This window comes from Bombyx mandarina, chromosome 23 (genome assembly GCF_030267445.1).
Source record: "Bombyx mandarina strain Sakado chromosome 23, ASM3026744v2".
Classification (NCBI taxonomy): domain Eukaryota; kingdom Metazoa; phylum Arthropoda; class Insecta; order Lepidoptera; family Bombycidae; genus Bombyx; species Bombyx mandarina.
Window position 1 is genome coordinate 10,210,213 of NC_143229.1, and position 27,446 is coordinate 10,237,658.

Below are 27,446 nucleotides of genomic sequence, written 5' to 3' on the forward strand. Positions count from 1 at the left end.
GTGGAGCCTTGGTCTAAACCTTATGTAAACAAAATATATGTATTATACTATAGAATAGTAGTACGATATAATGACCTACAGATAATATAATTATTAACAATCTGTTATAAAACAATAATTAATTTATAAATACCATTTTTGTTGTTCACCTGCGCGCTCTATAGTTTATTTCACAAAACAGCCGTTGGCATGCCTCAACCGATACTAATATTTTAATAACAGTTCTGTACAATTATCAGGATTAGTATTGTAATTGAGGTAAGAAACAACGCAATCTGCTATGATCGAAGACGAACAAAAAGGTAGCGAGATTATTCAGGCCATAAATATGCATTTGCCTCACCACGGCATCAACAAGCTATTATGCTAAATAGCAAACAGCGTCGATTTGCCATTAACAGATAAATGTTTTCTATTGCATAACTCACAAACAGGTTCCAATAAAATGCCAGACGTCTCATACCATACGAGTAATATACACAGCTGTTTCTCACTTTACACCTACCTGACAATTACTGACATGTTTTTCTCGACGAATTGATTGCACGTTTCATTCCTAATATAGAAGCCGCCGTCTTTTGCACGATGTTATAGAAATAATTAAACCACTGTCTTTTGGTCACTCAAAAACAGGTCATTAATCAGAATATTCGACATACAAAGTTCTTTGTTGGGATAGTACCACGAGGTTTAGGTCGATTTCGTCGTTTTTAGTAATCGAGTAATCGACACAGTACAAAAAAAAGAAGATCGTTTCAGTACGACCACACGGACGGGTTTATATTTAGAGCGGGCAACAAAGGTAATGAAGGGGTAGTGGGGAAAATAGGATTACAAATCCATTCGTCGTGGACGCATATGAGTTGAGAGGTTAGTGAACCGGCAGCTGGGACGGTCGACTCAACTCAACTCATGCGGGCGAACAGAAACGTGTACGACGTGTCCGCTTGCCGCTCCGGTGAGCACACGAGGTCATACAGTACGATAACGATAAATTTACTGCGGACTAGCACCTTGCACTGTCGTATTTCAATGGTACTAGACCACCTGGTGTTAAGCCGCTGCTGCCACAAGAACTGGAACGCATGCTTACTTTGGGTCTGGCATAGGCCGGTGCTATCAACTTATGCGATCTCAAAACATGCCCAATCGTACCGTGGATAAATAATTAAGCACATTTACAGATTTTGGTAGGTTGATTTTTTTTTTAAATAATATTATTCCTTTAATGTCGTAATCGTTCGTGAACAAAATTACTGTGAAATAAATTTACTGCGGACTAGCACCTTGCACTGTCTATTTCAATGGTACTAGACCACCTGGAGTTAAGCCACTACTTCAGCTCAAAGTACGACCTTGAGTCGAAGTCTCATTTCCACTCACAAGAATTGGAACGCATGTTTACTTCGCGTCTGGCATAGGCCGGTGCTATCAGCTTATGCGATCTCCAAACATGCCCAATCGTGCCGTGAATAATTACACACATTTACAAAATAGTTGTTCATGAACAAAATTACTGTGAAGGACAGTTAGAAAAATAGTAAGTACCTACTTCATGACGACTGAGTACGCGAAACGTCTTGTCTATTAGGCGACGGACATTTCGAATTAGGAGACAACAAATATGACACTGATAAATCGCTTCGTGTAGAATTCTGTACCATCCGGTATGTTAATTAGATGCTCTAATAGAACCAAATCTCTTAAATTAAATATTCGCTAAAATGTATATAAAGCTTAAATATTATGTCAACTTAAATCATAAGATCATCAAGAGCATGCAAACTCATTTTTAAATCGAATATGTTAAATTTAGGTTTTAACTTTGATTGAGATCATCTAGTACATAATATTATAAACATGTCAACCGTGTTTCAATATATTACACAAGGATAATATTTAAATCTTGAAACCTATTAAAATGTATTAAATAAAATCATGATCATTATTGATTTTCATAAAATTTTGATGTGACGTTATGCTAAATATAAACGTTGATAATTTAATTTATGGTTATTTAATAGGGGTCCTTGAATCAGCTCAAAAATAAATTATTTTCTGATCACATATTAGCATTTCTAATAACAGCTACATCTATCTCGGAGTGCGGCAAGTTTTATTGAAATAAAACTATACAACGAGTTTTATAAACTAAAAGAAGGTTATTTGTTTCGCATACCTTCTACTTGCCGAAACAGGTTATCGCAACCGGTCGCCGTCTGCTATTCTTAACAGGCATATAAATATTCTCTGAATTTTTACGTGACCTTTGTGTATGAACTTTTAAGTAGGATTTATTGTTATGCTATGTTCTAAATTATTATTAAGACGGTATTTTAACACGCTCAATGGTCATTTTTCTAAACTAAAATAGTCTATATTAATATAAACATGTTTTTATTTCGTAGTGAGATTTGTACTCTACGTAAGCGTATGTTTATTTATTATTTGCCACACATTTGTGGTCGATAAACTCATGAATATTGTTAAAATTGGTTTTTCTTTTTGTTTCAGGATCATCACCGGAACGCGACCCGGCTGAAATTAGCCAAAAAGGTAACTCAATATTTTACATAATTTATGTAAACATTACTTGTTTTATCATTCATACATTTATTCATTATTTTTATGTTGAACAAGGATTTGAATTTGGTTGTGAAATTATACTAACAAATCGAAGGAGCGCTGCTGTCATTCAAACGTTTTGTTTTTCAAAATGCATAATATTATCAAGGAAATAGGTACCATACACATAGAGAACAAGTATGGAAATGTTACTTTTTAAAATTAAAAAAGCAGTCGTAAATACTTTCTGTTTTGTAATTTGTATCTGTAAAAGTAAATTGCAGTAACGATAAAATTGTAATGTCCCATTACGGTCATAAAATATGGCACAATAATACTTGATTAACGATTGCAATTGATTGGCTGGATACGTGGTTTAAAGATCTCAAATATATTATTAATATTATTAAATCATTTATGCGGAATACTAACGACCTTATTTTTAGTTATTTTTTTATTGCTTAGATGGGTGGACGAGCTCACAGCCCACCTGGTGTTAAGTGGTTACTAGAGCCCATAGACATCTACAACGTAAATGCGCCAACCCACCTTGAGATACAAGTTCTAAAGTCTCAGTATAGTTACAACGGCTGCCCCACCCTTCAAACCGAAACGCATTACTGCTTCACGGCAAAAATAGGCAGGGCGGTGGTACCTATCCGCGCGGACTCACAAGTGGTCCTACCACCAGCTAAGTTTGGTTTGGTGGTTCAACTATTGACAAAAGATAAATTACCTAAGGTCACAACGCATTAGCTGCTTATACAATTCGATTGTATACTTGCCCTAACGGCTATTGTGAAACATATTTATACTGAAAAATCCAGATCACCTTCCTTAATTTCACATTCAAATCCGTAAGTCTGTTTGTTCAGTCCTCATCTGCGTATGCATCGATTTTATTTATACACAGCGGTCGAGTTTTGAAAGCCAGAGGTCGTAGCGGACGACAAATACATTTGTTATTATCATTTCACGATCTAAATTTCAATTAACTACCCGAGTAACGGGGTCACGTCGTTTTCGATGGATGTTTTCTACATAATTCTTTATTCGTGCGTCCGTTTCGGTTATGTTAATTTAGCTATTATTATGTACTGTGCAACGGTTTGTGACTAATTCGTATGTGCGCTGTTCTTGTTCGTGTCGTGAATTATATTTACAGAAAATACTTTGGATCGTTGAAGTTTAACGTGTTGTGTCGTTCGTTGACCAAATATCCATAATTCTTGTTGTTTTGATACTCTTACATTAATGTGGTACTTACATGTTATTTGTCTGTTGATGCTTCTTACATCAGTTATCTGGTTTTGTATACACTAGCTTTCAGAGGTAACTTGACAAATTCAACTTCAAGGTGGGTGGCGCATTTACGTTGTAGATGTCTATGGGCTCCGGTAACCACTTAACATCAGGTGGGCTGTGAGCTCGTCCACCCATCTATGCAATAAAAAAAAAAAAAAAAAAAAAAAATTACATGGCTCAGTTGTATTTTTTCCTCACACTTGAAGTTAATTCTCAGATATTATTATTTAACCTAAGCTCCAAGATATATTTGTTTATCATGCAGCTGACCTTTTTTAATGAACTCTTATAAGTACATACAATCGACGAGACTGTTCAATGGACAATAATTGCCTGCACTTTCGTTTAGTAGTATTATTTAATGCTCGCAAAACGTGTTTTCGTTTATAACTTTTAATTATAAAAATACATATATGTGAAATTACAATTATACTAAAATGGCTTGTTACCGGTCTATACCGGTCAAGTTTTTTTTTCTCAGAAATAATAATTACAAAACTCGCTCTACAAACAAACGAATATATTTTCGAGGTAATTGCGTACTGGTATCTGTGCGTCATCTTATAATCATTTATAAAGATTTTACACGTAGGTATAATTAACTTAATGAATATTCAAAACGCTCCTCATGCGAATCATTTATGGGCCTTGGTTTGGCATCTTGATTTTTTACTAAACGCATGCGACTGGTTAACATTTTTATTGGAATTAAAATAATAGTTCTAATCTGAGTATGTAGATGTTTAGTTTATAAGATCTTACTAAAAAAAAAATATATGCAAGTCGTTATTTTACTAAAATGAACACATAAAATTCAAGGATATTTACTCATTAAGTCATAAAATTAATCTATAACTCGAATTCAGTGCGATACAATAGTTTTAAAATCATGATGAAACCCACTTAAGGTGCCCTCAAATTCCGGTAATGAGCGCGACTAAATGTTGCGACTACGTACATAGAAATACCAAACTATAGCTGCAGATATTAACGCTGATTGCGCTTTGCATTGGCTATTAAATACCAGGTCCAACAATAAAGCCGTAGTAGTAATCTTGACATTACAACACACTTATGAAACTTTCTATTTCGCACGTCACTAGCTCTGGCGGGCGTGCTGTTTATTAGCGCGTATTGACAGCCGACACAAAAGTAGTCAGAACTGCGAACAATGTCCAGAAGAGGTCAGACGAACAAACCGAACCAGTATTTCGTTTGTGAACAACCAAGAAAGTGGCCGGTGAAAGTACCCGTTCAAATCGTTCGACTGATTTATTAAATGTTTCATAACTCTATTCGTAACGAAACCGGTTCTTTTTGTGCTTATATGGCTACGTTTTTAACGTTATAAAATAGCCGGCTAATAACAATGAAGATAATGTATGGGGATTTGAAAGCGAACCTGCCCCTTTTGTTACTCCAGCCACCCGGGTGAGGACCCCGGCATATTATGTTGTTAAATAGATTTGGGGCATCTCTCCTTTCAAAAGGTTACAGTTATTCTTCACTACCTGTACGTTGCTTTGGATGGAATCGCCTTCTAAATTTTTTCCTCAGTCAAGCTTTAAGATTTGTTTTTTGTCACTGATAAATCGTTATCTATGGGCATCTTTTATTAGGGAAGGGAAAAACTAAAAAGATGAATGTTTATTATGGCTTCTTTTTTTCGTTTGTATATTCGCTCGGTTCCTATTCAATCTAGTTAAAAATTTGTGTAGCTGTGTTGTTGGCACTAAGGGTGGGTTTTTTGACAAATAAATGTATTTTATAATCGAAGTCGTAGTGTTGCGTAGTTGGGCTTCCCAGGAATAAAATTTATATTTTATAATTTACTCGGCTTGAAATCTTACGCAGAGTCCATACAATCGCAAACATTAATATTGTGGGGTCATGCGCGGTCAAGACATCGAATTCTTTCATCATTATCTTCTTGAAAATAAATTTGTTTTACGATAAAGAGATAATATGGTCACCATAATTACCGGAAGGCAGGGTCCTCGCTTCGTCATAAGCAGACTTGTTGGTATTACCTATTTTAATGGACTGACTCGGTGGTGTACTAGTTAGAACCTGTTACTGTTGCGCCGAGGGTCGTGGGTTCGATTCCCTCATAGTGCGATGAATAGGTTTGTTTGCTCAATAAATGTAATATAATATATAAACGTACGTAAGTATGTATGTCAGTCTGTACCCATAATATAGCGAATCCTAATTTGAGGCCGGATGACCGTGATTTATTCCCAGTTATTATTAATGTGATAGGCGTATTAATGACCCTGCAAATGAATGAAACTTCGGGTTGCTAGTGGCTAACATGCCGGACATACTTATGATCTCTGGATATTTATGCTTAAAATCTAAAGGGTTAAAGGACCTTGGCCGTTATCCAGAAATTTATTATAAATTAGCTGACCCGGCAGACTTCGTAGTGCTTCAGTCGATAAATAAAAGACCTAAACTTTTGTATAAAGTAAACTTAAAACAAACAAAAGGAATCCGTCCGGAAAATTGTTATTTTTATTTAATTTCATATTTATCTACCTTGTAAACCTTCTCTGAACTTCCACAAATAATTCAAGACCAAAATTAGCCAAATCGGTCCAGCCGTTCTCGAGTTTTAGCGAGACTAACGAACAGCAATTCATTTTTATATATAAAGATTCGTCAATAGCTTTACGTGAATATAATATTCCAGCTTTTCAATAAACAAGGTAATGACAGTACCCGTAGGTATGCCGTGTAAACATCTGCACGCGTCACCTGTGCTCTCTGCAATAACTAATATCATTAAATTTAATTTAGCCCGCATGCCTCGTGCAAATGTACTTTGCACACGCTTGAATTTATTATCCATGTGCTTATGGCGTGTTGGTAAATGAATGCATTCCCAATATAACGAAACTCGTTTTTTTTTACGTGCAACATTCGACTTTCCAATTTATTTAATTAAATAGTACATTTTATTTCGAACTACAACACAAGGTGCGTTTCTTGAATTATAATTATATTGAAAATTGTTGTTGTTTGGACGCTAGTTAAAATAGCAAAAGTATTTTTCATTTTAATGTGATTCGTAACTTGACCGATATACCTAAATATGAAAGAAAAACAGATGGAACATAATTGAGTAAAGCTAAAACTAAAGCTAAAAGGATTAATCGGCGCAACCAACTTAAATTACATGAGTAGACAAACGAAACAAAAGAACATAATGTATAATATCAGACATGTGACTGAATAATGATCATATGATAATGTCTCGTTCTGAGTCGAATTGAATATTTAACGAGTAACATGAGGGGAAAACAAGCGTTCCGTGCGTCTGTGAACATACTTTATGTCAGTTAAAATTATTTTATTAGTTCCTGGAAGGCCGTGCAATTTAATTAAATCACATTAATTATTTTCTCTTACTTCAAGCGTTTTACAAAGAGCAGTAAAAAGTAAGTTAAATAAAACCAAATTAGGACAAAACAACTCTCGGTAATCAAAAGAAAACAAAGTAGGTATTAATTAAATATGCCCGTTAAGCAGATACGTAATTCGTTTAACCTTTATTTCGCCTTCAATACTTTCGACCCGAAACAGCATATTTGGGATATCAGCGTAATCACCTCTGTCATGGTGAGCAGAAGGCGCTGCTATTTCAGGGTCGTGTCTCGTACAAGCAAGTGTCAGTTATTCGAATCACCCCGCCGGTCGCCACCTGCGCTTTGAGCCCCGACCGGCAAAACGAGTTTCGAACGATCGCAATCCTCGTCCGCCGTCGCCTTCTGCAGTTATGAAACGTTATTTATCGCCTTCATGATTTTATTTTACCGCTTGCGCAATAATACACGCTTTGATGGATACGACAACAACATCATTCCATGGCCTCGTATGAGGATATAATAATATCTGCGTGTAGTCTCATTTATTTTCAATTTATGCTTAAGAGTTTTATATGACCTCAAATTTTATTAAATTAGCCTTCCAGAAACACTGACCCGAGTCTTGATTAAAAAAAACGCGCCACGTTTTTGGTTAGTAAAATTTATAATGAATACAGAACATCAAAATAGACATTATCAATGAATAGTGAATCAGATTTACATAACGCTCGGTACAAAGAGCAAGCTTTAAATGCCAGGTGAACGTTTGCTCAACAATATTACTATCAGGAAGCCACAAACTTAGGCATTTGATCTCAAAAGTTATCGAGTACCCTATTCAACCGAGCGAGACAACAAAAGAGGATGATTGACGCGGTTTTTGCTCCGATACAGTCCATTGATTTCTCAATTTTTGTAGCTTTTCGTGATAAAAGAGAAAGTAGTGCTAATTTAAATGCTAAAAAAATATTAAACGATATAACTTAGATTGATGATACAGTAAGATATGCCACGTTTAATGAAGACGCTTTGGTGTCGTTTTCTAAAGAAATTGCTACACGTAATATCGGTGTCTGATTACGGTGTCAACTGTTGCTGTTCTATAGAAGGATGGTATGGATAAAACTGAATCGAAATTCGAATAATGCATTCAAGATGGCAGTGATTGGAGCACCGCGTCGTCACGAGCGCTGGAGTAGGCAGCTACTTTCTCCTAACGGGACTTACCGCGCTCCTCTCGCCGACGCCGATTGCACAGACGATTACGACTATGACATCCATTTTGAATTTTATTATCTGCGGATTCACGATGATTATAATACAACGCATTGTGTAATACCTACAACATCAATTAAGGCTCTCATGTATCTATCTGACCAAACGTATTATAAATATGATTTATGTTTTTTAATGTATGTACATAATAATGAAGCTAATTAGGTAAAAGCTGATACTCTGATATATCGTTTGATTGTATAAACGTGCGATTGTATAGTAATTTAATTATTTTTACTGTATATTTAATATAGATACGTACCAATGTTACGAGATTCTCCTCTCTAAGTGAATGTAAAGTTGCACATAATGAGTAGAAATGTTAAAGGTCATAAGTCACGATCTTTAACTCCACGACTTTAACAGTATCTGTAACTTTATGTGGTGTTCTAATAACTACTATTATTACATTTTGTCTGTACTGGGCAGCTAATTGAATGTGTCTCGTGAATTAGACAGTACCTGAATATAATTTTGGGTTAGTGGCTTTTACAAAGTTATAGCAGAAAGCTGGAAAAATATAATACCGTCAAATATTGTTCGATTGAAACATCAGCTGCTTAACATTCAATTTCACACGTTTCATTGTCAGCAAATATTTTCTAACTATATCGTGTATTCTATAACGATTGATGTAGCACTTGGCTCCCTTTCCCCCTCTACGACGACGTGGAAAGTGCCTGGCTATGAGCCAAAATCTGTCGAATGTTGATCTTCCAAGAAATATGCATCCATCCTCACTTCAATGCTAGTGGAACTCGGCGCCGGCTCGTTAATTACGCATTAAAAGATTTGTTTCAATTATGCTTTGCTCCACTTTATAAAAGTCCAGATAGTGTAAAATAGTAAAGTTGACAATTCAGAGTCGGCGTGCGCACATCCAAAACGAAATATTCTTGAAACGTCACGAGAGAGGTATTGATTTCTTTTCGATAAAAAAAAAAACATTGTCCGTTTGAAAGCTCGCGAGCACAAAGCGTGAAGACTACAAAAAGCTACTGCACAAAAAGCACGGACGGTTCGGTGCGGTTGCGGGCGCGACTTGCATTATTCCAGTGTATGAAATGAAACGCACATGTGAGGCAGATGTTAAGACCCGGGTTTTTTTCAAATGTGATACGCTGAGGGCTCCGCCCTCGCCTCGTGAGCCACCCCGCTGAGCAGTCACTGACCCCTTTTTGTTGTATCGAAGGGTACTACTATGACATTGTTTTGACCTGTTTTTCGAATTCCTCCAACGTATTTATGTAAACGTTAATGTTCACATGTCCCATTTTATCGCTCATTGAAAACCGGTTACGTATTTTCTTGTCGCAAATGATTGAAATTTTAATTTCTGTAATTTTAGATGATGATTTATATTGAAATGTTGTTTTTTAAATGAGACTTGTTTTTGACGATAAACGTTTTTATTACTGCGTATAAATAGATCGCTCCGTTGTTCGTCCACGTGTTTCGTTTTAGTGATATCCCGGAGAGGGGGATTGACTCCGTCGGGTCGACAGGTTTCAAGGTTGCCACCGAAACTTTAACATGTTTAGTATCTTTGAGTTGAGGTTACGTTTATCAATTCCCCGGCTATTTTTAGTGATGGCACAAATATTATTATATAATTTTATTATGGCTTATTTTAAATGCTCGTAAAATACTACTTTGATATTATTATCAAATTATATTATTATTATTATATCGTACACTGTAGTAGTAGTTTTTAGTCTTATGTTTTTCGCAAGTCATGGTTCAATTTTTTAATGTTTATTCTACGTTTATTCAACGTTTCAAACATTTTAGGTTTTTGTTCATGTTCAGGAAAATATATTATATTATACAAATTATAGAAACTACGCAAAATATTATAGGTTTATTGAAATATGAATAAATACATTATAATCACATACGATGACACTAAATAATTATTGCTCATAAAACCGCTAGTTTCTCGACCATTAATTACATCATTAATTGGAAATTTTAGTATCGACCTTATCATAAACTACATTATGCCAAGCAAAAGAAACACTTGAGGTCAACATTTTCTGTGACCACATAATTTATTTGATACTCAAACAAATAATTGATCGCAAACTTTTCTATGTAAATCCGACACGTACAGAAAAAGAATAAGATCGTAAAATATCGCTCGGCCACGACTACACCAATCTAAATTGCTAAGTTCATCGCTCTAGTAATCGCTTAGCGTAGCAATCAAAGTCCAACTCAATAAACGCAAAATAACCAGTCGCTCGAGGCAAAAACGATGAAATGTTTACGAGAAACAACTCCTTTTATTTCAAAATAGATTTGAATATTTTTTGAATGCGATTTTAAAGGAACGTACTCCTATTGTTCTGTGTCACCTTATCAAACATTAAACTCGAATGTAAATTTTTAATGAAGGTCGTTACTACTATTAATTATTTACATTTACAAAACCAAAAAAACATTAACATAACTTGTTTACTATTAAAGACGCATCTCCAGAATAATAATTATTTAATACCAAGTCGTGAACATTCTGAGAATTAAAATTCTTAGAATGACAACGCAACCAAATCTCGGGTAGCAGGTAGACGAGAATCTTCGATGTTTTTGCTCCCGTCCTCGTTCATGTTACTATAAATTATTCCTTTCTTCATTCCATGTAAATGCCTCACCGTTTTTCTACGAAAGCCGCTGGGTTTGTTCGGTTCCCTCCCACGAATATAGTGTTGTGTTTATAGAACCGGTTGTCTTATCGATGCCGGAGCTCCCGTCTCACTTTATTTCATCTTCCGCAGCAACAAGTCAAACGAGACGCTCTATAATCAATTACAAAAAAAAAAAAAACAATACAAAATAAAAGCCGATAATTATCGAAATGTAATTAGTAAGAACAAGTCAGACTTACCTTTACAGTACTTAAAGTTTGTATTTAAATACTACCACATTTAATTTTTGTAGGAAATAATATATATATGTATATGTATGTACATAAGTATAATTACCAAGACAAGTTTTATGGAAGTGAATACTATGAAATATATTAATTATAAGGATGCTTTAAGATGGAATGGTTTTGTGAATCAAATAATTGCCGTTTTTGTATTTTTTTGAACTTTAATTACTTTTTTTTTCCCCTACCTATGATGATAGCCTTGAGAAGCTATTTCAGCTTCTCCTTGACGTGTAGGTGAGCTCACGGGGCCTCGCAGAATCTACCACCGGATAGGAAACGCAACCCACTGAGAAGATCCGGCGAGAAACTCAGTGGGCTGTGTCTATGGGTTAATTTACTCGTCGAAACCTTCGTCGCAAGCGACGGGTTTGGCGAGGACGGTGACCGCGTAATTACTGAAAATCATAGACTGCTATTGAATATTACCGGCGATAATAACAAGTACATAGGTGTAGCACGTAATCGTACCACTAAATTTTTTGGCACAATGCGTACAAATTCTCTTGGAATTGAATCGGTACTGTACTATTATTTGTAAACAGGCCGGTCGGGTACCGACAACGAGCGTGGCTAGGGTTGCCACCTTTTTTTTTTGCAGATAAAGTACATTGGTTATTATAGGTAAGAAAAAAAGTGCATAGTATTGAAATAAAGTACAATTTATTATTCATTATTATTATCTTTAAATGCGCATTTTATTTAATACAATTAAACAAGAAATTTTGACAATTAGTGACACTAACATTGTTGACATTTGAGGCTAAGTTGCGTTCAGAAATATTTGTTAAAAAACGAGTGCTTAGGTACGGTTGGCGTTGTGGCGTTGGCGAGCGGCGATATCGATTGCTCAATCGATGTATTTCGCTTAACGAAAAAATACATAACTAAACTTTTCAAAATCCCAAAGAAACCTAAACATGCCAAATAAAGTGTTTTCGTGTACTTTATTGTTCACATAAAGTATAGAGTACAATTACCTGAAATAACGTACATACAATACTTTATTATAAAGTACAGATGGCAACCCTAAGCGTGGCTCCTAAAATACTTCAAACAGGAATTGAACCCACGCCAACTAGTGTGCGTAGACAGCGACTCGCGGAATCCTCGTAAACTTTCGACTATACGACATCAAATCTATTTTCGTCTGTTTTCGATATTCGTTTTATTTGAATTAACTCTGCAATTATTTTATTTTATTTTATTTTATTGCTGTGTATAAGCAGACGAGCTAACGGCTCAGTTTTTTTGTTTTATCCATCAGAAAAATAGGTTTCTGAATCAGTAAAATATTATGAAAAAAATTATAACAGAGAGGGAGATAATGACTTATAGTAAACAAAATAAATAAACAATGCGAAACATTAAATAGGTACACAAAAAAGAACAATTGGCGGAGTTCTCGCTAAGAGCGATCTCTTCCAGACAACCATCTGGTGGACACATATATACATATATTTATAAATATATTATACAAATATGAATAATTTAAATACGGATATCATATTATGATTCGATTTTGAACCGGAGTATGAAGGGTCATTTGATTTACCACATTTGCAATATATTATTAACCTTGCGTGCTCCCTCAGTCGACTGTATCGACAATTGTACGATGATTGATTGCGCAACACTGTTTACACAACTGTTTGGAGTCGACGTGCATTAAACAATACAAATTTAGCACTTTACACATATTTTGCATCTTGTTTTCATATCAGGCTTACATTATTTGGATTGTTAACAAAGACCTTGTTTCCAGAGAAATCATACAGCAACTATGCAAACAAATACCAATTGACATAGTAATAAAATAAAACCTCTTTGGATAATAATTACAAGTTCACCTTCAAGTGCTCTCCAAAATGTGTTGAGGGTCATCCCACATTAAATTATAAGAATTGTTTTTTTTTTCATTACATCGTTTGTCTTGAAAAACAGCTACTAAAATATGTACTATTGTACAAATTGTATTAAACATTAATTACCTACTTGAAACATGAAAATATTTTGAATTTGTTTTTACCTAAAAACGAATGTAATGTATTCCAAAAAGATTGTTTTCGTATTAAACGTGACGTTGAAATTCAATATTTTTAATTAACAGACTCTCATTGTCATTATGTTATGCCTATGCTGTTCAGACTTTGAATCACTCCTCAAGTCCTCAAGTCCATCTATCCGAAATAAAATAATCGTTTAAGTCCCACACTACAAGAAATCCATTATCCTCCTTCTTCTAATCGTTTACTGCTTTAAATTTCAACACATACTTTCTAAATCTGTTACTTCTTCACCTTTTGAAATATATCTATTTAGGCCACGCATGTTCTCACAGCTTACACATTCGTGGCTTTTGATCGCTTATACTCCATCGAACCTGCGCATTGACCGTACGTACACCTCGTAGTTTATTATTACGAAATTTTGTGTACCTGCCTGTACGTTTTCCTCCAAAAACTTCTAGCCAAAATTGACACTTAAAATATTTAATACTCGTTTACTTTGAAACGTTTTTTGTTTCATAAAAATAAAGCATAACAAACGAAAATTAAAACTAATGAAATCGAGCGCCTTTGCATTGTCTCTGTTCGGTGTCGTGTAACCGGTTCTGAGTTCGTCACGCGTGTCGACTTCGAGGAAACCAACAGTAAAATTGTTTCCAGCATTAGCATTCCTCGCACGCCCGCTATCGCTCTTTGCAATGTCGCTGAGAGCTGTACTGAGTGCGACCGATCTCATCTCCATATTCTATTGTTCGCGGTTGTAGCCTTCTTATGTATTTGTTGCCATGCGAGGCCAATGAAAACGATAATCAATTACACCCATGTCGATCGTTGTCCAAGCGATCTCAACTGTCACTTTCCTTTATTGCCTCATCCACAAATAACACTTAATTTAAATACGGATACGTCTGCAAGGTCCCAATCGGAACACGTCTGCCCCGTATCACCGTCGATAATTTATTTATTTGTACGTCAGATGCGAAACTATTTAAGTCCGAGTAACCCGAAAGAAGGTTATTCGCGTTTACACAATATTTGAACGTATACAAAGAAGAGTTAAACGAACGCTACAGACATTAATCAACGTTGTCAGTAACCGTAGCCGTCTCCAGGGGATTAGCCGCACAGATATTCTATTCTCCGTCTGTAATTAATAGCTTTTGGCAAGAGAGCGTCGGCGGGCGCGCACAAATAGGTTTCGTGACGAGACGATGCAATTGCGTAATTAGATAATTAACACACGCGATATTGAAACAATGCGAGTGCACACGTATAGGAAACGTCGGTTGATTGTAACTGTATACTCGGTGATGTGGCACGCGCATAATCGCATTCGCGGCCCACGCTCGTGTAAACCGGGCCAACGGCCTTTTGACCATACTGCCGACAGATAGGAATCGACAATACACAGAGATGAACGCAACTCTTAGACGTCCACAAAAGGTCAATGCAGTAACAAAAACAATATATAAATATATATCGGTGTGACGGATATCGACAAACTGTTGAATAAATAACCTGTAATTCGTATATTCGTTTGTTTCGTACACGAGACATCGCTTAACATCTTCAAGAGTACAATTATAGTCATCGAGTGAAGTATCTCGACAAAATTAGGTTTGAGTTATGAATTTATTTACGCCCACGGCTTAGTCATTGACTTCTGGCTTCTTGATTTGTTAGCATGCCATTACGTATGTGTATTTTGCAATGAAACCACCTAAGGAATAGATATTTCACATTAGAATATGAAAAATTAAAATTTCCATTCGTTTTTTGTTATTGATCTAAATAAGCAGACGAGTTAACCTTGTGTTAATTCATTAATAGTGCCCCTATAAACATTGCAACGACTATCTCACTCTACAAAATGGAACGCAAGATTGCTTCGATCCAGAAATAGGCAGGACGGTAGTAATGGCAATAATTCTTTCGGACGTTACACTTTATTTCATTATTGTTAAAGTTATTCGTGAACATGGTTTAGGTACGTACATATTCACATAAAATAATCGGAAGCTTTTAGTAGTTTGAACTTTTTCAAACATTCATCACACGATGCGTCTTACAGTGCTCTCAAAAATATCTGGTAACGTTTCATTAAATGCTATCACACACCAAGCAGCATTAAAATTAAACGGTATCTTGATAATTTGTAGTAACTAATAATATTTATTATCTAAGGCGGATATGAGTTAATGAAATGGCCTGGTCTGGGACCGGTTCTCGCGTACGGGCGCCAAGAATCCGTAATCAGCAACAAATAAAACGTTATACAACTGACCGCTGTGAATGTATGAACGAGCTCAACGTCAAATAAGCCAATTAACCGCGAGCCAAATTCTCACGTATGTTTCACAATTATAAATACTTAAAAAAAAAAAACTCAATCGTAATAAAAATTATTTGGTATCATCATAAAATATAACAATTAATTATACGTAAATTGACACCGCAGATGACGCTGTCCTGAACAACATTAAATTGATGTTATCGACGATACGACTTGATTCACCTCGATTTCTTTCCTGTTATTGATCCGAACGCCACATTTGCATATTAAAGCGAAAATAATAACATACCAGTTTTCCTGTCGTGTTTATAATACACCGACGATTTTTATAACGAGAACTTTATAAATAAACAAGGCAAAACGTTACAATACTTCGTAATTAAGTTAATTTGTTATGGATTAAATTAATAGTATTAATAGTAATAAATGTATTTAAAAGTTAATTATAGAAAAGTATATATTATGTTTATTCCTTTATAATTTTTCCTTCCTCACCTACTTACTCATTTAGGCAGTAGATGATAAGTCATTAAAAAAAGATACGGAAATCATAAAATAACAATTAAACGTTTATCATAATTAAGGCTATTTAAAGTCAAATGAAACAAAAGTTTCACCCAATGTTATATTTGTGAGAAACCAATAATGTACTTTTTGTTCATATTATTGACATTGAAAACTCGTTTTAATACCGGTTTGCTATCGTAACCTGAACACGTCGACTAAATGTTAATCAAGGTTTTAATTTTATTAGTAGGTATGCCCGTCGAAAATGGTTATAATTGATTTTGTTTCAAGGGTGTTTTTTTTTGTAAAGTTTTATCTTCACTAATGTATGCGACCTACTGAGCATGTAAGAAACCATATACGGGCAATAGACACGTGTTCCGCCACGTAACAACGGCCCAAGAAAGTTTTACGAAACTAGACTGCCAAAGCTGAGATTATTTATATGGAGTCGAGAAAGTAAAGGCCGGGGAACGTCTACTGAATAGCAAAACATTACGGACCGTCGCGTCGGCTTTGATTGCGCAATAAATATGGTAGATGGTGGATTATGGAGTGCGAGAGTCACGCGCGTTAAAAACAACCTTTTAAAAATACTTGTAACAAAAGTATGGATATATTTTTACGACTTCTTCGTGGAGTTATTACCTTAATGTTTATAATGAAAGAAAACAAACTGCAAATTCAACAAGAGATCTGGTCTGACTGGTCACGATTCACCCGATCGACAATGCAATTGCCGAATAAAAGCGCGAACAACAGAATCGTTGGAACGTGAAAAACGAAACTATCACGATTGTAATTTGCGCTACTGTACATTCAAAGGAATGCCATTATGTTACCTTACTTGCTGCCGTTCTGACTGGCCCACATAAAACGTGTAGATTTTCGGCCCGATAATGTTGGCCTTGCCGTTTTAAACTATCTGACATTTGAATTGCATAAATCGTATTTAAACCGCGCAATTTATTGGATGCAACTAGTTCTCGCGCAATTTAATTAAACTGTCGATTATTATTGACGTCGCTAGGAGACACGAATGAGTCATCGAAAAGTCCAATGGACACACATGTTCCCGACATTAATTTTTACGAAGCTCTGTTTGCTATTCATATCGAATCTATTCGTGATGATGTCATCGTAATATTTTATTAAATTTTTCTGTTTGGTACAAAAGAGCGTTGCCGCAAAATGATAATAAAAAAACCGATTTATTATTATTATCAATATAGTGTGAAATATCATAATTACAATGTGTATAATGTTAGAGTTCGCCTATCTACAAGTGATGGACGTGGGTTGTGTTATCTATTTGCAAAGTAGAAATCTAATATGGATGTGGGGCGTCGTGACTCGATAATGGAACATACAAACGTGATGTTGACACGAAAACGTGAACGTAATTCGGATATTTACGCGGACACGACGTCTATAATAATTATATACTATGTACAACTATTTAACAGACTTATGTGTTTTATTGGCCTTGTTCAGAACAAAGCATACATAAAATGAAACACTGGCATCTCTAATAATGATGAATGTATTTTAAATAAATTTTCAACAGTTCAATCCGTATGATCCAATTTTTTTTATCCTGTCCTTCCCAGTCACCTCGGGTCGCCGCAACATGTTTTCTCCTTCCATACTCTTCTATCATATACCATTTCTTCGCTCACTCCCCTCTTACCCATATCGTCTTTCACGCAATCCATCCATTTCTTCTTAGGTCTACCTCCTCCTCTATATTCTTCCACATTCATAGTTAACATTCTCTTACCAAACTCATTTTCATTTTGTCTCATAGTCTCATCACATGTCGATACGATCGCAAACGCGCACTTCTCAGCTTCTCTGTCACAAGTGCCACTATCAGACTTCCTCTAACATATTCATTACGTATTCTATCCACTCTCGTTACTCCACACATCCATCGCAACATTCGCATCTCTGCTGCATGCAATCGCCTTTCATCGTCATTAATCGTTGAAACGAATATTAATCTAAGCGTACCCGCAAAATTGTGTCATATCTTACATAAATGTTATTCTTTTACATGTGAATAAAGTAAAGAGGGTGAGTAAGGAAAGCCGCTGAGGGCCTTTGTGTGCCGCTGGCGTCTGAAGGGTTAACATGGAGGGTCTGCGTGGGTAGAGCGTGGGCTCTAACTATATTTAGCACATAACTCTACCTACTTGACGATAATTCTACTTTAAGTGTTATCTGATTCACAGCAGCTCTGTGGGCCGTGTTAATTTTTGCTTTTAATTTAAATCAATCGTAATCAATAAAACTGTTTATTATTTCAAATAATTTCATTAAAATCTAAATTGTCACTTGATCACTAAGAATCGTTAGCATCAAATTACAATATATAAAAGGAAAATATTCCACGAAGGCCTAACAAAATTGCGGGTGAATAAAATCAGCTGTTCCGAGGGGAGTATTGTAAGAAATAATGAAATAAGGGAGGTTTTTGTGCTCAAGCATACGGATTCTATCGTTGTCATGGCGATTGCCCGGAACAGGAAATATGTATGTACGTATGGTTATTATAGGAACAAATATAATAAAAGAAGTGATTGAAATCGTTAAATTTCACCTACAATAATAGCGTTTTAATCAATAAAGAAATTGTGATTAAAATATGAAAGTATATATAAGTTTACGTTAAATTAACAATAGTGTTAAAAATGTAGCATTTAGGTTAACTATAGAAAAGTTTTAGGAACTATCGTCAAATAAAAATTTTGGGATAAACATCCAATAAATAGTATCTTGTCATCATAAATAAAGGATTACTAATCAAAGTTTCGCCCCAGGATTCACTTCGATTCATGGCGACAACGTAAACAGCCTTCAAGGTATTTGGGGGAGGGGGCGGGTGGTTATTCCGCCCTTCAGCCCACTTCCACCCCTTTTCCCCTTAGCGGCTCAATTGTGACGTTTTCTTTATGCCTCCCCTCACAGTTCAATAATCTTTCGACGCTATTGAAATTATAAAAACGTGTCCCCCTTTCAGAAAATATTACGTTATTAAAAAATTGTGTCGGAATTAAATAAATTGATATGATTTTTTGTTTTGTTTTGATTCACAATAGTTAATTACGAAAAATGCACAATAGAGTAAATATTTTTTTATCTGTAATACTTTTATCAAACAATGTCCCCATCGAAAAGACTTTAAAAACATTTAATGCACTTATTCATTACATCGGTATTCCGTAACAGTTAATTTAACGTCCCGACAAACACACATACATATCTTGGCGCTGTTCCAATCTGCAGAATGTGTGCAATCTCTAAAGGACCCGTGACAACTAATGGCCAAGAGTTTAATGCTCTTGCTTTGAATAGGCCTAGCCTTGGGGTGGACACCCTCCCCGTTTAACTAGTGCTCGGCCTTTCTGTCACTAGTGATTTAGTGACGTTATGTTTTGTAATCTATCCGTTTGAGACCGTGAATGGTAATGACAGGAAGTTACATAAATAGTTGATGACATGTTATGGAGTATGTTTTTATAGATTTTGTCATCTACAATAGCGGTTACATTCACATTAAACGTTGCGCAATGGTAGTCAATAACGATTAGTATATATTTTGTAATGATAGGTTAATCTATGATAATTAATTGTCGTTTGTTATAATTAAACAGCTCAATATCTCGTTTACTTTTGCGGACGTGCAAGACTTGCAAGACATATTGTTACAATAAAGGGTGTTCGCATTTGAAAATAAAAATCCATGAAAAGGTATGCACGTTAACAATGCAATCATTCTGCTCCTTTGATTAGTGAATTGAGTGAGGCACATGGTGGTTCGTGGCGAACGATCACGACTTTCTGATCTCACGCGAGCTTGGTTCCCAGCGCTTCACTACAAATTGTTTGGGTATAATGTGTGCAAAAAACACCCTATATTTCATTGCTTGACTAGAAAAAACTATTAAGAAACGAATGTAGACGGTATCGATCGGCTCTTACCCAGTAAATGTTTTAAATTACGGATCAATATAATGTTTACAATTATCAGTATCAGAAAATACTTGAGATAGCACGTGTCTATTGATAAAAATGTAATTACGTATAAATAAGGAAAAGTTATAAGAAAATAAGAATTTAATCATATGCTATTAAGTAATCAAACCCTTTGGCTTATGAGTTATACACAGCTGAATGTTATAATGAGCAAGTAGGGTACATATAGCTATTTTATATGCCCCGTGAATATTAAAAAATGTGTAACTCTTCAACAATAGGTGTTTGGGTATCGGTGCCAGGAAGTACGGCTGTGTATGCAGCTGTCTGTGTACTGTTATGCCGTCTGTTCATCACGCAGATGGTATAAAAGCGATTCTAGTACACGCTCAACAAACTGACCCACTTGTAAACATCAATCGGTCTTCTGTATAACTTCAAAGGCTCCGTAATTTATTTCTATCATCGAAAATTCATTGTTTGCTCTCGGCGTTAATACGTGAAGAACTTTGGAAATCTTTTTATTTATTACCTACTAATAATATGATAAAACGCAAATTCATTGACCCACCTGGCTTTTATCGGTTGAGTATTTAGATTCCCCAACTACTTAGCTGATTACAGTGCGATTACGGCCATTCTAATGTTAAAATTAGAGAAACTCATAATTTTGAGTAGCATAGAGGGAAAGCGCTCTGTAGGCAGAACATCTTCCAGATTGTCAGATCTGGTTACGAAAGCGGTTGTCTATAACATGCGGTCCATGCCACGCATGACCGAGCAATATGGAGGAAAGTCCACATGTGGTTGCGATCCTCAGCATTGAGAGAACGATGAAGAAGAAGAAGTAGAATGTTAAAATGGAACACTCGATTATTTCGACGAACAACCGTGGTTGGTACTCACGCGACATATTATGTTTGTCTTTTACAACATTATCGAATATTGTTAAAATAGAGCTCATACGTAATACCTAAAAAGGATTGGGATTTATCAAGTATAATATTAGTAGTAATATTATATTATCCCACTAGGTGGAGTCGGTACAGCGAATTTTTCTATTTCATTATCTTCCATCAGTCGTCATCTCAACACTCACTCCTCTCTCTCTTTCTCATATCGTCATTCACACTCTCTATCCATGTCTTCTTCGGTTGACCTCTTCCCCCTCTACCTTTACGTGTCGATCACTTGCATTGTTATCAAAAGTTTGCTTATTCAAGTTTATATGTATTGTATCTTATAGAGTGTAATGAACATTTCACGCATGTGCAGTGTGCTGAATGGCAACCCTTTGTGGTCCCTGCAGACGGGCGGGCGTGGTATTTCATTTACATTCATCGAGACCTGTTCAACGGTATACGTTAAGTTATCATTACTTTAATTTACCTTGGCGACAATTCTTTTAAAAGAAAATAACGATCACTCAATTCAAAAAAGGGACCGCTAGTAAAAGTTTGTGTTTTTATAATATCACAAATGATTTGTTTTTTTAATTTTTATAAGTGAATTTATTGCTAAATCCCACATTTACTTGATTATTTATTTGACTATTCGCTCGTGTTCTCCTTGCCCTAACAAAAGTATTCATTTAAATATTCTATGATAATATTTCTTGAGAAACGTCCCCTGCTTACGTCGAATTGCTTAGCGAGGGAAAAGACTTGATGGCGATTACACGGAACAATGGCGGCGCGTGAGAGTCGCAGCGTCGTATTGTACGTTTCAGTTTATTATGTATTAAAACGAAGCATGCTCTATTTACTCGGACGGCAACAATAGAAACGAACAATAATGATTTTGTATTAATTGCACATTGCATGCCAATGATAATTGCTTGTAATACTCGAGTCAAGATCGTTACGTGCTGACGGAGTGCAGCGGAAGCGAAAACAATCAAGAATAACCCTTCTATTCATATCTGTCCATAAAATATTTATAACTATTGATACCATGCACCCCACGCTTTTTTTACAATAAAATCATTTTTTCGTACACTATTTTTAATTCAAATTTATTAAAATTTATTTAAAATTTTTTAGCTGGATTTTCTATAAAAACGTATTTTGTTAGTTTTTTTAAACTATTATTTATTTTTCATTTTTTAGTTGAATTTAAATTTTTTTCAAGTTTTTTTTAAATATTGAATACCAAATTTCGTGTTAATCCGACCTTTTGAAGGGGGTCAAAATCATGTTCAAAGATTCCGTTACAAACATACATCTGAAGCTAATAATAAAAGCGTATTAAAAAAATTCGCTAAACTGATAAAATGATCTGAACAAGAGTAGTGGTGAACATCATGAAAGGAGTATTAATATTCACGATGCGGCACACCCGGAGCGGGCAGGCTTCACAAAATGGCTGCCCGAGGCGCTCAGCTCGACCGAGTCGTGACCGCCAGGAATCCACGCGCTCGTTTCGAACCCTCATCAATTATGCATGAATGCGGCCGAACGCCGATGTTTACTCTCCATGAGACAACAATTTATTGCGTCGTGCGGTTTTTGACATTCGATCGGCGACCGGTCCTCGGTCCTCGCAGATATGATGACGAAATACTTCGATTCACATCGGAAGTTTCACTTATTCCTTTGAATTAATAATAAGTATTAACTATCTTGACAAGCTTGTTATGGCAACAGTCCAGAATTGTCGTTTAAAAATTCTTTGATCTAAATTTGAGAAGACTGCGTCCAAGCTATTGGTCATGGCTCCTATGACGCTAATGAATAGTGATGTTACAAATCGACCGCTGTGTCCACTAGTAGAATATCATCGTGACTCACTATTATTGCATCAGGCATAGACGTGGAATTAATTTAATCGTAGTATCGATTGTCGAGTAGTTCTCAACCGCAGCTGTGTAAGCTATCGATAAAGCTGAATAACGTATTGTTATTTTAGCAGTCGTGATATAAAATTACGACTTTGTGTGTATTCCTAAACAAGTTGCGAGTTGAACATACTGACCCCGTATATGTATTTGAAAAACATGTGTAACGAATAAGGGAATTTTACAAGCAAACAAAACTAATTATGAAATTAAAATAGAACATATGATAAGAAGTATGCGATAAAGTTTTAAAACAATTAACAACTAATGATCCACAGAGTACATGAGAACTGTTTCAAGATTATGAACGAAACAGTTCAATCGTAAATGCCTTTAAAATGTACCGTCATTAATGCTAATTTGAATAGTTTTAATTTAATGTGATTAGTATCAAGGTCCTTTACGATATAAAAATAACTTAAAGTTAAGTCTAAATAGTTTTTTTTTTTTTATTTGTGTTTCCCAGAATGTTATCGGGTATATAAAAATAAGTTAAATGTAATTTACGTGAATGTATTATAAAAAAAAGCTGTGCAAATAATGTGCGGGATAACGGGGTCGTTATCAGCAACTGCAACCAGGTTATCAACTGCCGTGTTTGTTGTATTTTGTTATCAACAAATTCCCCACCTCTCTCTCACTATGCGAGCTATCTTATGTATATGACTGTGTACGCCAACAATTGTATGATAAAACATTTATTTTTAGGAGATTATCTAGTCGTGAGGTTGTGTTCCTACTTCATATCAAAGAACGTGATTATGTAGACATGCGCGTGGTTATCTCTCTCGAGCATTACCGCTTATCATTGTTATTTAGAACATAACAGTCATTTAAAGTGAATGTGCCCATTAAAAATAACAGCTCAATGTTTATCTTGTGATGCAGTTTTTATACATCGAATGTGTAAATTACACAGCATTAGTTATTCGCATGTAACCGCTAACTCGATTAGCACAAGGCCAAAATCAGGTATGCGACCTCTTTGCTTGTTTTCACAAAAAAAAAACTTCGCAAACAGGTTTTGCCTAACAATTTACTTACACGTATCCGCTTGCCCGCATGACGAACCGAAGTAATAAAAACTGTGTTAATAATAAATACAGCGATACGTTGTATTATGCATGTTAATACATAACAAAAAAGTAATTAGGTTTTTCGTGATATTATTATTTCGGCCAGAACAAAAAAATCGTTTAGTGTAATAAAAACGTTTTAATAACATTCTCTTTACGTTTTATTAAGCGTAGCGTTCGTATAGATTAAATTCGCAGTATAACGATATATAAAGTTACTCTATATCATAAACTATTACGACTGTGTAACTCTCAATGGATTTCTGTCATCATCTATAACCTGTATGAACTCCGCTCGTTAAAATATGTGGGTAAGTAAGTACATACATTTTTCGGATAGCATGTCAAGAAATTGGACGTATTCCAAATTGTCGAGCTATTGTAAAACATTCTCTATATGTTACGGTTTACTGGTTTGTATTTGTTTACATTTCAATGTATTCCATTCATTTCATCATTTTCATTTATTTTATCATTGGTTAAAAAAAAAGCAAATCACCACCTTAAATTATGTTCTTGAGTGCCAACGCTTGAGTTTTTTTTAAGAGATCTTACAGTTTACCTATTATTAATTAGCCTTGGATATATCATATAATGTGTTCAACAGATTTATAACCAAAACAACTCGCACAAGTTTTTACGGCAAGTCAAACCAGCTAAGACACTAATAGATCTTGTTACATGGAAAAACGGAAATACCAATTCTGTTTCCATGAAATAAATTAATATATTGTAACATTATTGTGTTTTAGTAATAAAACTCTTTCGAAGTTCTCCGTCTGGTTACGTAGGCGGCACGATTTCATTAAACTCACGACTTTAATATGATAAATGAATATTTTAACATAATTTAAGAAATTAAATTTGGGCCTTTGATTTCGGGATGTTAAAGTAATAATATCTAGTTTTCCTGCTACATTATTTTTTAATGCTGTAGTTGGGTAGAAGAGTTCACCGCCTCTGTAGAACGAGATATCCATAAAACTGCTAAGAAATCAATGACACCATAATAGAAAATTATAAATTTATAAATTGCTGAACTTCACAATTCATGTTTCGTGAATTGCTATATAAAAAAATAACCCGGTTGATACATGACCGCTCCCCAAATGCATTGTGTGAATAATTTGAGATCTTCACCGGTTCATCCCATGCGTGCAGGGCTTTATATCAGGTGCGCTCTTTGTGTGCGACTAGGGTATAGGAGCCTCCCCAAAATTATGCCCCGCCGTCTTGCTTCACCCCCGCGTTGCCCTTCACTTGTTGCTAGTGTTGCTACGATCACGATCTGCTACGTCGCTGTCGCGAGACTGCCGCGGCGGAGCTCCCCCGCCCCCTTTTCCTGCAAACTCCACTTCCCCCGGTCCCCGCGTTCAGTTCTTTGTGCGCTACGGAGGCTCTAGTACGTCTGCAAGGCACGACTAAAATTTTCAGTCGTGATAGTGTAGCTTAACCGAGTGCTGACTGACTACGTTGTGTGTGTGAGTGCAGGTGAACGTATTTTACAATTTCCTGGCCGCATTCAAGGACACCTCAGGATAATATCAGGATTCATTAAAACTTCGCCGTACAATATTTTTGTGAATATCTGTGATACTAACTTTCGTTTAGTTTAAAAGGAAGTTTTAGTTTTAATTTAACGGAAGATTAATTTGTGTTCGTGTTATTGAAAAGAGTGAAGCTGTATAATATTTCAAAATTACTTGGATTCTGGAACTATTTTCCACACTGTAAGTACTAAGGAATCATAGTAGTTATATTTGTCGTTTAATAAATAATTTCACACCTCGTCGCGAATGATGTCTCTCGCCTTTGAAGTAATCGATAAATTTAACATGTGATATGGCACGTCATAATATATGTTGAACACATTTGAACTGGTAATCGCTTACGTTGTTATTAAATAAGGCAGTAGCTCATTACCTGCAATTTGAAATCGTTTCTAAGTTTTCGTTCATTAAACAAGCAGTTCTCATGGAAAACCGAAGTAATACTCCAAAGTCATGAACTAGTCATTAAATTGATCCAAACAGGTTTTAGAGGAAAAAAATTCCGATTTTGAAAAATCTCGTAACATATCAGTCATATCGATTAGCCTCTATTTATAGCGCCATTAATAGCTACTCACCTTCCGTGATTCCGCTTAAATCGTTATGGCTAACGATCGTGCTGCTGTCGATTAACTCAAAACTGTTAATTGCAAGTACCTATTAGTATATTAATATAACCGATTAACGACAGCTCAACGTATCGCGTACAATAAATAATGCGTTACTTATCATGCTATTACACTAGTCGTGTATCGAATGACCTTTAGTATCGGTATGCGATATCAAGCAACGTTTTCCGAGCGTGCATTGTTAGCGTAAACAGCAATTCGTTATCGATTCGAGAGCTTTATCGCTCTATTGTTTGTTGAAACTCGGAATGACCCTTCGTGCTTGTTCCACCTAATTCCTGTTATCTAATTCCTTTGTCTTACATTACGATCGTTATTCGAACACTTCTAGCACTACTTTCTTTACTGATCATGCATAATTGACATTTCATTGGTGCAAAATAGATATTTCAAAGCAACAAAACAAATTCCTTGAATACTTGTCTCCAGTTAAAATACTCGGTGTCTGAATTTACACGTTATCAAGGCACGTCGTGAGATGGTAAGCAGAGATTGCAGTCTGCTCTGCTCCGTGCTCTTTGGATAGCGCATTGCGCAATTTACAACACGAGTCAAGCAGTCGTGATAGATACAGAGCTACACTGTATCTTCAAGGTGCTATTGCAGGCCAAGTCACGATAACCGATGCGCCAAGAACGTTTTGTAATCTATACGAGCGATCACAACAATACAACGAAACGGGCGAACCGAGTTTCCGTATATTAAGCAAACGCTTTGACATTTGAAAACTGAGAATAAAATTATACAATAACTATAGAAAGTGAATTCAGAAAGTACTTGACCACGTAGGTACATAATTATCATAATTATGTTATTCACTTAACATTCCACTAAAAAAGTGTAATTGCAGTGCGAAGGGGGACAGGGAAAGCTTTGTCACGAGTAAATGTATTAACGGTTATTGTCCGAGTGGAAGTGTTTCATTACACGGTCGGTGAGTTGGAATCGATACGCTTCGTAGGTTTTAACGAGATGGCTTCGACTTCACGAACGCGCTTCGAAACATCGCATCGTTATAAATGTTGACTCGTGGCTTACCGTTTAAACGTCATAGCATACTGCGATGGTTACGCTGAAATTTAGCAGAAGCACGTAACATAAACCGTGCTCTCGATTTATA

General features: G+C 35.6%; 1 protein-coding gene across 2 annotated transcripts in view; it reads left to right on the forward strand.

Moving 5' to 3' along the window:
- Window positions 1-27,446, forward strand: part of Kdm3 (Lysine demethylase 3) — a 168,568-nt gene that overhangs the window by 125,973 nt on the left and 15,149 nt on the right. For both annotated transcript variants that reach the window (XM_089737227.1, XM_089737228.1), the window contains one exon: window positions 2,515-2,556. In XM_089737227.1, coding sequence (XP_089593353.1) covers window positions 2,515-2,556 — 42 coding nt within the window. The remainder of the gene's footprint in view (window positions 1-2,514; window positions 2,557-27,446) is intronic.